General features: G+C 41.2%; 1 protein-coding gene across 4 annotated transcripts in view; it reads right to left on the minus strand.

Moving 5' to 3' along the window:
• Positions 1-4,313: 4,313 nt before the first annotated feature.
• The window catches only part of MAFF (MAF bZIP transcription factor F), a 76,986-nt gene continuing 65,680 nt past the window's right edge, over positions 4,314-15,619 (minus strand). For all 4 annotated transcript variants that reach the window (XM_073592593.1, XM_073592596.1, XM_073592595.1 and 1 more), the window contains exon 3: positions 4,314-9,775. In XM_073592593.1, coding sequence (XP_073448694.1) covers positions 9,365-9,775 — 411 coding nt within the window. In that variant the 3' untranslated portion in view covers positions 4,314-9,364. The remainder of the gene's footprint in view (positions 9,776-15,619) is intronic.

The raw sequence follows: 15,619 nt of genomic DNA on the forward strand, positions 1-15,619 counted from the left end.
AACTCTATGTCCCCAGGTTCAACAAATTGATTCTTCAGAGGCCCTGGACACAGGGAGGACTGGCCTGTCCAGACCTTCACAAATATTTCTATACAGCCCTACTTTCACATGCACATAACTGGGTAACTTCAGATTACTCCAATGCCTCAGTGGTCCTGGAGGCGGCCTACCTAAGGTAATATGAATCATTGAGGAATGCACTGTTTAGAGGAATTAAATCACCATTTTCTTTTACACTTTCCATGAAAGCAGTGATAAAAGCGTGGCAACTATTAGTTTGTAAACGCTGACGACCCGGACTGGTGGTCTCCATGCACTCCCTTATGGTTAAACCCCCTACTCCCAGAATTTCAATCTATCCCTGACCCGACACTGTGGGCATAAAAGGGCATAAAAATGCTTGAACATATTTGTTGGGAGGGTACTCTCGCAACCTTTGATACTCTTAAACAGTATGGCTTGTCCAATCAATATTTCTTTAGATATATGCAACTCAGACATGCCTCCATCACCCAGTTTGGATCTCAGTCCTTAACTATCCTTCAGCCTATTCTGGAATCTCTGTTGCGAGAGGACCCACTAGACAAACCTATGTCTAATATCTATAAAACACTACTCCCTCAGTATAGTTTGGGCTGGAGGGATTATATGCTATGTGGCGAGAAGATGCGCTAGACCTAGATTCAGATTGGAAAGATTTCCGGGATTTCCAGTTTCTTCAACTGGTAGCGGTCAGAGATTGCTTGATTCAATATAAAATTATCCACCGGGTTTTAACACCGCCAAATTTTTACACAAAATTTACCCAGGAAACCGTCCCCCCTCTGTTGGAGGTGTGGTAATGCTAATGCAGATTTGCAAGTTGCAAACCTTTTGGACTGAAGTTACCCAATTCATAACTTCTTTAACTACAGTACCAATCCCTCCAAACAGTGTTGATCTGTCTGCTGGGCCTTGTTATCACCTTGGCTCACCACAGCGCACCTAAGGTCTATTGTTGTTTTACGCAAGAATAGGAGCCTTCCTTAACCTCCTGGAAGACTATGGTCAGTACTACTGTGCCACTATATAAAACCACTTATCCCTCTCGTGTTGGGTACGCACTATCCGTCTGGCATCTCCCATGCCTAATGCATCCCAATAGGGTCTGAAGCATGTAGCTCCTGTTTATGCTTCCTGGACCAGGCTAATCGAGCCTTCAGCCTTCTCCCTTCACCTAAATTGTGGTCAAAAGGCCTAGTAAACCTATTTCTTCTTTACTCCCATCGCTGCGATTGGTATTCTATGTATATCATGTGTCTCATTGACTCTTTTTTCCCAGTGTACATTGACATTGAGCAGTATAAAAATTATAGGTTTTCTTTTGTTTATCCTAGTTGTAATATTTTACACACGCCTGTATCTCAATGGTATTGTATTTTTTATTTTTTTTTTATGTGGGGAATGCCCAGGAGCTCTGTATTGTAATAAGTTTTTCTTACACCTTTGGAAAAACAATATAAAGAATTTCCAAAAAAAAAAAAAATTGTGAACGCCCCATAATCCATACCAGACCTTTATCCGAGAATGCAGCCTGGCAGGTCAGGAAAGGGCGCCCCCCTCTCCTAAACCATATCAAGCCGCATGCCCTCAACATGGTGGGGGGGGGGTTGGTGCTTCGGAGTGGGGGGGGGGCGCTGCGCCCCCCAGCCCAAAGCACCTTGTCCCCATGTTGATGAGGCCAAGGCCCTCTTCCCGACAACCCTAGCCGCTGGCTGTCGGGGTCTGCGGGCCGGGGGCTTATCGGAATCTGGAAGCCTCCTTTAACAAGGGGGGCCCCCCCAAGATCCCAGCCTCCCCCCTATGTGAATGTGTATGGGGTACATTGTACCCCTACACCAAAAAAGTAGTGTAAAAAAAAAAAATATAGCAGGCAGTAGTAGTTCTTCTATGTCTTAGATAACGATGGGGGCGAGGCCCCGCCCCCTTGTGACATCACCAACCAGGGGGATGGGTTTGTGATGTCACGGGGCGGGGCCTTGGATGACGTCATCTGATGGCCACGTCCCCATGGTTATTTAAGAAACACTTGACATTGGCGCAAACAGATCAGCGAGTTGCAGCATTGGAGGAGGGTCGGTGGCAGAGGAAGAACACCATACAAAGAAGACAGGAGAAAGAAGAAGGCGCAGAAAAAGAAGCAGGAGAAGGAGAAGCCCGGAGGAGGAAGATGGGAGGAAGAAGCAGGGACGATATTTTTATTAAAGACTTGTCAAAAACCTGTGTATTTTTTCACACCACACTACTTTTCTTGGTTTAGGGGTACAATGTACCCCATACTCATTCACATGGGGGGGGGCAGGATCTGGGGGCTTAAAGGGGGCTTCCAGATTCCGATAAGACCCTCGCCCACAGACCCCGACAACCCTTGTGTTGTCGGGAAGAGGCCCTTGTTCCCATCAACATGGGGGCAAGGCGCATTGGGGCAGGGGGGCGCAGAGGCCCCAAAGCACCCACCCCCCATGTTGAGGACATGTGGGGAAATCAGCAGAAACCCCCTAACAGTAGTAGCGGAGAGATTTTTTTAAACTAGAGATTCTTTTTTGTTAAGTGAATCCCAGAGCGTCAAGGTGTGGGGAAAGAAAAGAGGCAGTTTTAGACAGCCCTCTATATGGGTACAGGACCCATGGAGCTTGGGTTACATCACGACCTGCCAATGTCTTTTCTAATGTCATCCAGACCTTTTGGGTGGTATGATGTCTCCAACTAAGAATTCTAGTTAAAACAAACAATTGCTCCATAATAATTCATTACATTAGATAAACCTAATCCCCGTCCAATTTAGACCTCGTAAGAATATGATATGGGGGGCCCCCTCCTTAGCAACCAGTTATATACAGTCAATGTACAGCTTAAAATCACATACACATGCAAAACGCGACTTTGTGGTAAAAATGCGGTACTTGCGTTTTGGATGCGGGTGTATTAAAGTCTATTACGTGCAAAAGGCTGCATTTTGCGGGAAAAAAAGTCCCAGACCCTTTCCAAAAACGCAGAGGCACAAAAATGCATTGATGTGAACATGTTTCATAGGAACTCATGTTAAAAAATTCCCTGCATTTCTGCAAAATGCATAAAAAAAGGCATTAGTGTGAATCGAGCCTAAGACCCGGGGGGGGGGGGGGGGGGGGGGTCAGAAAAAAAAAAAAAGTTGATTCACCTTTTTTCCACTCGACTGCTCACCTAAACTGTGCAATGGTGGACATAGCGTGAGTAATACATATTGCTTAAAAATTATACAGCATGTCAAGTTCGGCAGGAAATACTACTGCCAGACATAACCCATGCTCATGAATGACGGCGCAACTATGAGCCAAATGCTTGGCTCGTGGTTGCGATGTAGTGTTTTCAATAGAAAATCCTCATTGAACTATGAAAAACAAAAAAAAAAAAACTGGCAATCATGAGGTGACAGGACAGTGTGGGGGGGGGTAAAAAATTTGAACGTCTGTCAGGTTTTTACTTTTGTCCAGGGCCCTGGAGAATTACCCTCATTCACTGTCCCAATGACAACGCTCCGAAGAATAAACCTCACTTACTGTCCCAATAACAAGAAGCGTGGGAACGTCTAACAGCAACACAGCCAAAAATAAAAATGCTGCATCTTCGGAGGAGGAATACAGATAAGCTAAAACCCCCATTAGTATTTTATTGCCATCTATGCCCGATGATAGATTGCCCTTCGCTTCCTGTGTAGTTAAACTGTTGCCAACGCAACCTTAAAAAGCGGCTGTAAACCCTGGTTAAGAAAAAAAAAAAAAAAAAAAAAAAAAAACACCACGCAAGACAAAAAGGCATAAATGAGCTAGTATGCATGGCACGGCGCCCACACACTGCTGACATCTTCCCCGGTGTTTCTTCCGGGTTCGCAAGCCCTGGCGCTGTGAGTGGCTGAAGCCGTGATGTCACTCCCGAGCACGAGCCGCCGTTTGCGGCACAGGCTCTGAAGGTCCGGCACGGTAAGCTGGACCCTCAGAGCGCATGCGCCGATGACGTCACCAGCTGCATGCACTCTGAATATCTCCTAAACTGTGCAAGTTTAGGAGATATTCACTGTATCTACAAGTAAGCCTTATCGTAAGCTTACCTGTAGGTACAAGTAAAAAACAAGACTTTACTTCCACTTTAATATCTCTAACAAGAGTTCCAAATAGCAGTAAAAACCCCATTGGTGTTCCAACCCTTTCCCGCTCTATTCAAAACTGAAAACAAAAGCTTTTTCTGGACATACACTAACTATTTTTCATAGTTCTAGTTAGGAAACCAATACACCATTTACATGAAAATGCTTTATTCAAACAATATAAAATACACTTAGAAAGGACTTTAAAATGTTCAGAAAAATAAATACCATTCACTATATTTATTTACACACATATATATTATTAGATGAAAAATGTTCAATACATGAGATTTTAATGCAGAATAAGTACTGTGCACTTGTGTCTGATGAACACACAGATACTACACCTGAAATAGGACTCACACCCCAGCTGGCATTATACGCCATAGTCTGCAGCAGAGAGGGTGGTGGTTCACTGCCAGAAAGAAGGTTAGGGGGAATAAATAAAGATAATGATTAAAATGTAACCTTCCTTCTGTCAATGAAGTCACCACTAGTGGAAGCCACAGTATGAAAGCATTGCTGCAAAATTAATTGTAATATGTCAGAGTATGTTGTGTGCAAGTCAAAAAAGCCCTCATTGTACTCCCAAGCTTCGGCATTGAGAAATTAATACATATTGGACTTAAGTGGAGGGACAGGAAGATTAACACCTTCCACCTGAATGAGCAGTCTGTTCTAGACATATAAATTTGGCCATCAAAATAAAAAGGAATAAAAAGGGTTTTTAATTAAATCATTTAGAGCAGGACCATAAAATGATTTTGGATGTTTACAAGATGCTGATTAGCAGGTATGCCAGTCTTTTTATAGTGGGTTGTACATAATGATCCATTTATAAACTGCCATATAAAAAGTGCAAATACTGGGAAGTTGGACCACAGCAAAAGGATATTACAGAATAGGGCATCTATAGATAGAGATGACTGCTATGGACCTCTATGTCCTTTATTTTTATTTTATTTTTTTGGTGAATTGGTCTAAAATTATATAGGGTAAATCTGAAGCCTAAACACGTGATCAAATCAGAAATGGATCCTTCTAATTGGCAGACGTAAAGCAGCAGGATCACACTCTGAAAGAGCTATACTAACTACATACAAATTTAACAAGTAAATTCTTTAGAGGGTTTCCACTTCCAGCCAATAGCAAGCTAAAGCAAAACTTGAAAGAAAAGCTTTGTCTAAGCAAAAAAAATGTCAGCTTTCTTTCTCGAAGATGTTTAGAAAAGCCATAGCAATAGGTCTATCTTTAATACTCAGTTTTTGTGGGCCAGAGTAGCTCTTTCTAATGAATGGGCTGCCGTGCCTGCAAGTGTGAACCAAGCCTTAAAAGACAGATGCTCTTGTATTCTTTCTTCAATATCAGTGTGAGTGTTTAAGCTGGTATTGCAAAAACAGTAATACATAAAAAGTGTATGTACAGATTGTAACAGAATACTTCTAGAATTTACCTTAAGGCCTGGTTCACACTAGTGCAACTGTGATTTCATCCAATTTCCAATGCGATCAGGTAGTACAACTGCAGTACTACCTGGTGTCTTTTTGACGTGATTTCCCTACTACTGCGCCTTCTGGAGCTGGGGGGGACGCACAGGAATTCGCATTAAAAACGCGTGTAGAGGTGTTTTTTGATGCGGTTCCACTGGAGTCTATAGGGCACAAAAAAAAATACAAAATGCACTGCATCGCAAAGTAGCACAGGTCCCTTCCCCTAAGTTTCATTGTTTTCAATGGTGTCCTTTCACATCGATGCAATGTGATTTCCATTGTCATGCGATTCAGTGCAACTCAAGTAGCATTTGAAATCGCACCAGTGTGAACCAGGCCTAATATATGAACCGAATTTAGATTGTACATGAATACCATTTACGTTAGCACAGCACACTGATCTGTGTTTTGATTTATCAATATCTGAGTCCCCCCCCCAAAGATTATATTTCATCTGTCCAGGTAAGTGGTCTATGTTGCTCTGTAATAAGGCAGCTGTGGTCTATATATGTGTATAATGCTGTATACACAGGCACAAGGCCAAGCTAAGCTGTGGTATATCAAAAGGCAATGAGTAAGCAACTCTGTCAAGCAGCCATAAAGGTACGGCATATGGGATATACATATATGTATCTGTATTTCCCCATATACAGATATGGGAAATACAGAAGGGGCTCAAAAACACAGCATTATTTTACTTGGTAAATGCTGACTCTGCCATTAGACATAAAAATTCAACATTTCTAAAAAGGTGGAAACCCCCTTTTAAAAGTAAAGAAAAAGAATATGCTGCATGCTGGGGCAATGTCAGGCTCTCTGGCTGTTGCTGGTCTATATGACAATCCCAACATAATAACCAGTTGCCCAATCCAAATAACAGGTATAGAGACTAAATAATATAATATATATATATAAATAAGAGTTATCATTATATATTTTTGTTGTTTCAAATTTTTCATCTGTAATTAAAATTCCTGAATGCAGCTAACTCTAATCTCAAGTAATAATGCTTTTTTGTCAATAACCATTAAAAAAAAACAAAAAAAAAAAAAAAAAACACGACAATTAAAATAAGACTTTCCCACCCTTAACCCTATTATTTTTAAAATAAAAATATATAAATATACAGAAAAATAAAACGTCTCAAACATAAATAAGAAAGCACATAATGGCAACAGAGATAATCAGAGAAAAATGGCCTGGAATATTGAGGTCAGCGACATCACACCCCACAGCAATGAGAATTCTCTGTCCCATGGCTTGTCAAATTGATTCTTCCTAAAGCAGCTAATGAAGTTATTTTAGAGTGTCTCCACAGAGAAGGAGCGGACCCAGCTCACCATAAGTAATGGTATACAAGGGAGTGGGGTACTTGTCATATGCCCTAACTGGCCACTTCAGCTTTAAAAGTTACAGTAATATTATATAGTGATGTCTCAAGGACACATTAAAGTACCGTGCACCAGTATCAGTGTACAACAATAGGACTTCCTGTGCCAGGACAATGGCAGCTACACATACCCAATCAAGCACTTGGTAATATCAATCTGGGGCGCCTCATGAAGGTTGGTGTCAATTGAGTCCAGAAGGAATTAAGGTCTACCTTCTATCTTTTATACATGCTAGTCTTTCCTTAAATCTGCATAATGTAATATGCATACACTGTTCTGTGAATTTTCTATCAGTACATTTCTCTTCATCCTTGCACTATTTAACAACTTCATGGCCAGCTTCAGTATGCTTATTTCACATTGGTAATGTGACTGCTACAGCAGTATATATGAATGCATCAAGTTAGTCTCTTATGACTGGGAGCAGCACATAAGGCTAAGGGTGCAGCTCTGTATGAGAGGTAAAAATGCTTGGGACCAGGATATTTAATCCATTTTGGACCAGTGCTTCATTTGCAAAAAATATTGAAATTTCAAAAGGCAACAAATAAGTTAAATATTTGCACACAAAAAAAAAATTCAACTACAGTTGAGCCCTTAGTCTCAGTTAACACTGAGGCAACTTCAAAGTCATCTGACTCTGCAAGCCATGCCACACAGCTCACCTTGCAAACAACTTCTGTAATAGAAGTCAATGCAAGCAGCTCCGGAGTCGCCCCCAAGTAGTACAGGAACCTCTTTCTAAGTCAGAGCAACTTGAGTGCTCCAATTAGAACCATTCCATTGCACTGAATAGAGCGTGACTTGTCAGGCTGCCAAGTCACCTGACAGGTCGCCCCAGTGTGAACCGAGCCTTAGAAGGAGGGATTGAATTTCCTACCTGAAGCACTTTCTAGCTGTAGACAGCACCCACAAATCTAATTCAAGACAGTAATGGAGCCGACACTCCACATTGGCCATTTTGAAATGACATGTTTTTATAAAAAGACCTTTTCTTTTTGATCTGCAGCCAGGAATTTTTTAAACTGCCAAAAAGATCTAATGTGGCTGCCGTGTACTGAAGCGAATATTACATATGTAAATATACCTCTTCTAAATCACTTACTCTTTCTTAAAGCTCTACTCCACTAACAACCTCCTGTTCTCCACCTTAGTCGTCAACTTCCTATTCCCCCATCTTCACATGACAGGTTACTTTTATAACTGTTGGCTATATTACCTGTCCCCCACACTGCATACATTTTTCTGGACCAAAATCCTATGAACCAGACAAAATGAAACAAACCCCCATGAGGCTGCACTGAAGCTTGTATAACCATACACTGTCCCAGCACTGCATGGTATGGGTCATCTCTAGCAAATGGTAGAATGTTACTCTACATTAGAAAAGATACATGCAAACACTTTTTTTTTTTAAAGTGAACCTGCCAAGTATGCAATTTTCTGCCCATCACAATAAATATTGTTAAAATAAATAAAATATATTAAAAATAATAAAATGTGAAATCACAAAATAGACATCCATATGGATTTCAATCTCTGCATTTTGATTTTTCCCCGAACAATACGAGTGAAGATTATTTTTACTTCTAGCACTATTATAACATAGGAAGGATACATTGTGTGATGGCTAAAGCGCCAAAACAGCATAAAAATAAACTTTGATATAAAGGACTATAATATTTTGTGACAGGCTTACTTTAAGAAAATCCAATGCTTTTCTAAAGCACTATCCAACATGTAGAAGCATACTAGTTCTGAGTTCCACAGCCTCAATGTGCTGTGAATGGAATTCTGTAGTTTAGATATGAGTTTTGGATTGGCACGGGTGTTTTTGAATTAGTATTTTTGTATCCCTTTGCCAGATTTGCCCCCAAAAGCTCTTGTTTCCCCACAGTAGGCACTGTAATGTCTCCTTTTGACACGTTCACCATCAGGTCAAGATAACAAAGAAGAGTGAAGGATCCCCTCAATGGCTGCAGCAGGAGAATAGAATTACTGACACAGGTGATGAGATCTTACGGCAAGAGCTCTCCTTGCAATATAAGAAGCTGGTGGACCTTTCAAACCATTGGCTTTCACGCAAAACTGAAACATGGATGTACCCTGTAAAATTACTGTAGTTCATAACACAACGCATATAGGGACAAGCCTAGTGGAAATGTAAAAAAACAAAACGAAAACAAATTTGATGACCAATTATGGAAGTCTTATACTGGTTGCTAGCCACATCTTTTGAAAGCTGCAGTCTGAAGTGTGGCTGATAGCTGTTGGTGGTGTGAGATGGGACTGGATGCACAAGGAAAGACATTTTGCATTTGTTAAGAGTAAGAGTTCCCAGAGGATTTCACAATGGTGATCACACTGGTGGCAGCAACTTTTGCTGGAGTGATAGGCCCTAAGGACACAGAGTGCGCAAAGTTCTGCAGAGCCTCATATTTGGCCCTTAGGGCATCCAGCTCCAGTTTTATGGTAGAATTCTCCTGTGCTAGCTTATCCACTTCATGCTGGAGGTCATTCTTCTGTTTCTCTAGTTCTTCCTTTTGGGAAACACGCTTTACACGGCAGCTGGCGGCATAGCCTCTGTTCTTTAGGGTCCTTCTCCTTTGTTTGAGCCGCACCACATCTTCCTTTGACAAACCACGCAAGTGGTGGTTAAGCTCCCGCACAGACATTGACATTAATTCATCATCTGAGAGGACTGGAGTGTTCTCCCCGGTCTCTCTTTTCACCTACAAAATAAGAATTAGAGTTTGTTAGTGGAAAAGTCATACATATCAGCAGAATTTAATTAATTTACAATACTGAATTAGCACACTTACAGACTGAACTGGATGGACCTGTGCCTTTAACCTTAAACTATGGGACTGATTTGCTTTAAAAAAAAAAAAAAAAAAAAAAAAAAAAAAAAAAAAAGGTAGCCGTGTAGTGCTTTTTACCAAAACAAAGTTTGCATGCACTGTAAACATGCTTCTCCCTGCACATTACATCAATACTGGACTTCAATCACTGACAAACAACGCAACTCTGCATGAGGTCTGCTAGTCTGTGTGGGGACAGAGACAGGTTGGATAGCATGCACTTGGCGGGGAGGGGAGGCAGTCTGCACAGGCCAATAGGCCTTCCTTCATTTTGTCTGAAGATTTGGGAGATTTAGGAAGCCAGGGTTTATGATGAAACTTGACCCCTTGCTTGGGTCTGATTTTAGAGGTTGAAACCTGGGTGTAACAAATGGAACCCTTCTTAGCGTCAAAGGGGTAATCAGTCTTTATAGTTTGGACTTCTTTTGCTGGGGAAAATTAGTACTCTTACCACCGATGACGTCATGTCTTTAATAAGGGTGTTCTGGAACGTTTACCATAAAGGGCATGCATAACAAGCACTTTTTACATTGAAGTTCCACAGACCAATATTTCAGCTAAAAAGAGTTCTTTGCTTATTTACCATTACTAGACTCATTCGAAAAAGAAGATGGAAATGTAGACTAATCCAAGTCAAATCAATTTGGTGTAGGGCTGTAGGCATAAGCCCTAAGTGCTCTACAAGCATTGCATCAACAAGGATAATAGCTGGATGTATGGACATCCATTTAGTCCATTCCCCCAGATTTTGACATAGTCATTAAAAAAAAAAAAAGAGAAGTTCTGGGTTTTAATAAAAACCAAACATACTCACCTAGGGGGTTGCAGCATCGATCTGATGCTGTACCTGTCTCCCACTGGCTCTGTAGTGAAAACTGAGCGATCAAACAGCATGGATCACTCAGTTCTCCCCCTCCGCTCTGAGCAGAGAGCCATGACTGTCAGCAGCTCTCTCCTCTGGCGCTCACTGAAGCACTGGGCTGTGGAGGGGCCGACTCAGACTCTTAGCGGGTCACTGAGAGGCTGAGCCACATACCGATCCAGGCTTCTGTGCGGATACCGACCATATGGTTGGGATATCTTCAGAGCCTGGACCAACTCTAGGACTTCAGCCAACAGTGAGATTCTGACCGCTGTCAGCTGAAAATGGATGACAGGGGTGCAGAACAAACTGCCTTCCCGTGATCCATAAGAGAGGGAAACCAAAAAAAGTTTTGGCCTACTTCTCCTTTAAATCTGTGGCAGTTTGCACAGCAAGACCTGCAAATGAAAACCATGCTTTGCAAAGGGTTTCCAAACATTTGTAATAGAATCCTTAAATACTGCTGCATCAGACAGGTATAATCAGTATTTTCTTAATCACTGGTTCTACAGTAGGAACACCACATTTCTTGATAAATGCCTTCTCAAGCGTGTATTGGTTTGTAAAGTGATTAGGAGGATTGAATGGTTTACAATGTATTAGGAGTTTTCCAGTCACCATACCTAACAGGTTCAAGTAAGGAGTGTACCAGAAAAGTTTTGATAGTCTAGGGCAGTGATGGCGAACCTTGGCACCCCAGATGTTTTGGAACTACATTTCCCATGATGCTCATACACTCTGGAGTGTAGTTGGGCATCATGGGAAATGTAGTTCCAAAACATCTGGGGTGCCAAGGTTCGCCATCACTGGTCTAGGGGCCTTTCAGGGATCCCAGTCTAGTAACAGCTATATGTTATTCTAATTTTAAGGTGGCATACACCATATTAAGAAGAAAACAAATGGTATTGTTAAGCCTGGAGGCTATGGCAGCTGGTTATGGGTCCTCAGGAAGAAAATTAAATAATAAAGACGGACAAAGGCTCCACAACAGAAGGCTTGGAGGCTACCACAGCTGCAGGCACATCTGACAGATTCTGAAAGAGAAAGCCTAGAAGTACGCTTGCAGCCTCTATGCCCCAATCAGTAAACAGATTCAATTTGGCCCATATAATCAAGTATGCCTGCAGAAAAACGCCTCTGGATAAGGCAGAGAAGGAGGAGGCCACAGCTGACATAGCTAAAAAGTAGACTGTAAGGAAAGGAGTGTATTGATTCAAGCATGAGACAATTGCAAGGATGTCTGTGTTAGGACCCTGTGGAGGGACACTTCAAGCTGCCCCAGAAGCATTAGTGGATCATGAGCTGGAAAGGCCCAATTCAGCTAGACTACTCCCATTGTACTTGGAATCCAACATGTTGCACTGTTTAACAGAGGAAACTCAACTGAGGACGTCAAGTAAAAGCCATCTTCTTATACCACGGTTAAAATCCACTAAATAGCAAGAGAGGTTCAATGGTGACCTGGTCACTGTAGGTGGCAGCAGGAAGCAAATGTGATAGAACCATTTGTCACTTGCAAATATGAACAATAATAGGAATCGGCTACCCTAAAGTGGTCAAAGTAAAAATTGACATACTGTATATGATGCAGTATGTTAGTAGTACTAACACAGCAGCCTTTGTTTATTGGAGTCCCCCCCATAGCATAGTTTATGACCTGGTAATCCGACCAGCAAGTCTGTAATTATTAATTATTCAGTGTCCTTTAATAGACCAAGCTGCCCAGCAGAAGTAGTAATTCGAGAGTTGAGACAAACCATTTAACACTGACAGGGGTGCTTAAAATGGTCAGATTTAAATTTATGTAACAGAATTAAAAAAACAATTGCTGTAACTGCTTAGTAAGTGTTAGCTACATAAGGCTCCATGCACACTGGAGCTCATAAACGGCCGTTCTGAACGTCGGATTGCTGGCAGGAAAATTACTGCTTTAAAAACACGATTTTATCAGCGTTTTGCATTGCCGTTAATGCACGTTTTGTGGCGCTAGCTTTTAACCGCGTTTCTCTGCCTCTATTAAAAATCAATGGTTCCCTATGAGAGCTCACTGATTTGAAAAGAAGTCGCACCAGAAGTCAGATCATCATGATCCGACTTGCGATGCGTCTTCTGTGCTGAGGATGAAGGGGAACCCCTCCAAAATGAAAAAAAAAAAAAAAAAAAATTGGCATGGGGTTCCCCCCTCAGACAATACCAGGCCCTTCGGTCTGGTATGGATTTTAAGGGGAACTCCCCTTCGCCGTCGTGGGGGTCCCCCAAAATCCATAACAAACCCTTATCCGAGCACGCAGCCCGGCCGGTCAGGAAAGGGGGTGGGGATGAGCGAGTGCCCCACCCCTCCTGAACCATACCAGGCCGCATGCCCTCAACATGGAGGGGGGGTTAGGGGGGAGTTGGTGCTTTGGGGCCAGCCCAAAGCACCTTGTCCCCATGTTGATGAGGACAAGGGCCTCTTCCCGACAACCCTGGCCGTTGGTTGTCGGGGTCTGCGGGTGGGGGGGCTTATCGGAATCCGGGAGCCCCCTTTAATAAGGGGGCCCCCAGATCCCGGCCCCCCACCCTATGTGAATGAGTATGGGGTACATCGTACCCCTACCCATTCATCTGGAAAAAGTGTCAAAAATAAAACACTACACAGGTTTTTAAATTAGTTTATTAGGCAGCAGGGTCTCTTCTGACTTCGGGGGTCTCGTCCTTCATCTCCGCACTCTCCGGCCTCTTCTCCCGCTCTCCGGTGTCTTCTGCCGGGCTCCTCCGCTATCTCCTGCTCTTTTGCTAGCGTTGGCCCGGTCTTCTCCGTCATCTTCTTCCCTCTGCTCTTCTTCTGATGTTGACACGACGCTCTCTCCCGCTGTAATGCCGTGTGCGCGGTGCACAACGACTTACATTGGCATGGGGCGTGGTTACCGGGTGATGACGTCACAGTCCCATCATGTTCAGAAAACAGCCCATAAACTCCACTGCTGATAAACGTCTAAAAACGTCCATGTGTGCATGGACACATAGGATAACAGAGTGGAGTTTATGGGCTTTTAAAAAAAAAAAAAAAACGCCCAAGCTCCAAACAACGTCCGTTTATGAGATCCAGTGTGCATGGAGCCTAAAGGTGTACTAAATAAAAGGTGGATAAAGTGCCTGGACCAGACTGCTTACACCCTTGGGTCCTTGAAGAGTGGAGCTGTGTTACTTCAAAGTAGGGCCGAAACAACGAATCGATTACGAAATTAATCGATTACTATTTTCATAATCGATTAAATCGGCCAGCAACATAATGGGGGTTAAACAAACTCAAAATTAGCCCTTTAGAGTACAAAAACAGTAAATAATCGCTACTGTAAATATTACTTTCACTGTTGCACAGTAAAAAAAAAAATAATTAACCCCTTACAGTAGCAGTTATTTGCTCTTTTTGTACTATAAAAGGGCTAAATTCTTTTCTTTTTTTTTTTAAACCCCATTATATGTTACTAAACGTCTTAGGCCTTGTTCACACCTGTGCATTTTTTTGGTGCTTTTTGCAGAAACGCACCACAGTTCATTTAACGTTCACAGCTATGCTTTTTTCAGCTGCTGAGTATTTGGAAAGGGTCCAGGACTTTTTTTCAACGTAAAACTGTTTTTTGGTTCAATATACTTCAAATGGAGAAGCTGCAGAAAAGCATGAAATGCGTTTTTGCAGCAATTTGTGTTTTTTAATCTGCCCAACAAATTGCTCAAAAAAAAAAAAAAAAAAACACGAACGCAAATCGCAGCAAAATCACATCCGCCGAAAAAAAAAAAAAAAAAAAAAAAAAAAAAAACACACGCACAGCAAAAAGCACTGCAGAAACAGATTAAAAGCAAAGTGCATTGGTGTGCACCGAGTCTTATGCTGGCCACATGGATCAATTTTGACGAGAGTATTCATATGAAAAATCGTTGTACATTCGCTGAATGAAAGAATGTTTTTTGAAATTTTCCCTTGCTTTTAACATTCTGTTTTAAAATTAATGTAATTTCTGAACGAAAACCACATACACAGTCTGAAAATTCCTTTCACCAGGAGGTTTTCTATTATTTCTAAATTTTCCCGTCACTGTGGTTGAAAACAAACAAAGATTTGACCGCACTTACGATAAGAAAAATCGAACAAGCATTCTTAAAATGACATTTTTTTTTTGAAGGAAGACTTTGTTTTTGTATGGCCAGCATATAATCTATTACAGTTCTATTTGAAAATCTGCAAAACGCTCTAAACTTTTTTTTTTTCTTTTAAATAAAAAAAATTTGATCTGAATGTGATGAGATTTACCAGATTCAACCTCTAATAGTATATATAATATCTCTTCTGTCTGTTGTTCTCAGAGTGGATTAAAGATTTTACTCCCTAACCATATAGTTGGTTATTAATATTTACCACTGCGCATAGAGATAGTTAAGAATAAATTGCCCTTTTTTTTTTTTTTTTACAAGAAAATTATTGCCTTTTTTAAAACTTTATATATAAACTAAATTAAATTATACACCACACTTTTTCTTTTTTTTTTTTTTTTTTTATTTAAAAAAAGTTTACTAACCGGTTAATCGAAACAACTAAACTAATCGATTATGAAAATAATTGTTAGTTGCAACCCTACTTCAAAATTTGTTACTAATTTTTAGAGACTATTTAATGACACAAAAAAAAAAAAAAAAAATTGTCACAAGATGGTGTGGTTCCCAAAAAATAAATAAATAAATAAATTAAAATAAAAATTAGTAACTACAGACTCGTTAGTTTAACCTGTATTGTTGGGAAGGTACTTTAGAGTTTGATAAGAGACCACATATAAAAAAGGTTTTGCTGGAAAATTATATTTTAACCATTTCCGGAC

Source organism: Aquarana catesbeiana, linkage group LG07 (genome assembly GCF_042186555.1).
Source record: "Aquarana catesbeiana isolate 2022-GZ linkage group LG07, ASM4218655v1, whole genome shotgun sequence".
NCBI lineage: Eukaryota > Metazoa > Chordata > Amphibia > Anura > Ranidae > Aquarana > Aquarana catesbeiana.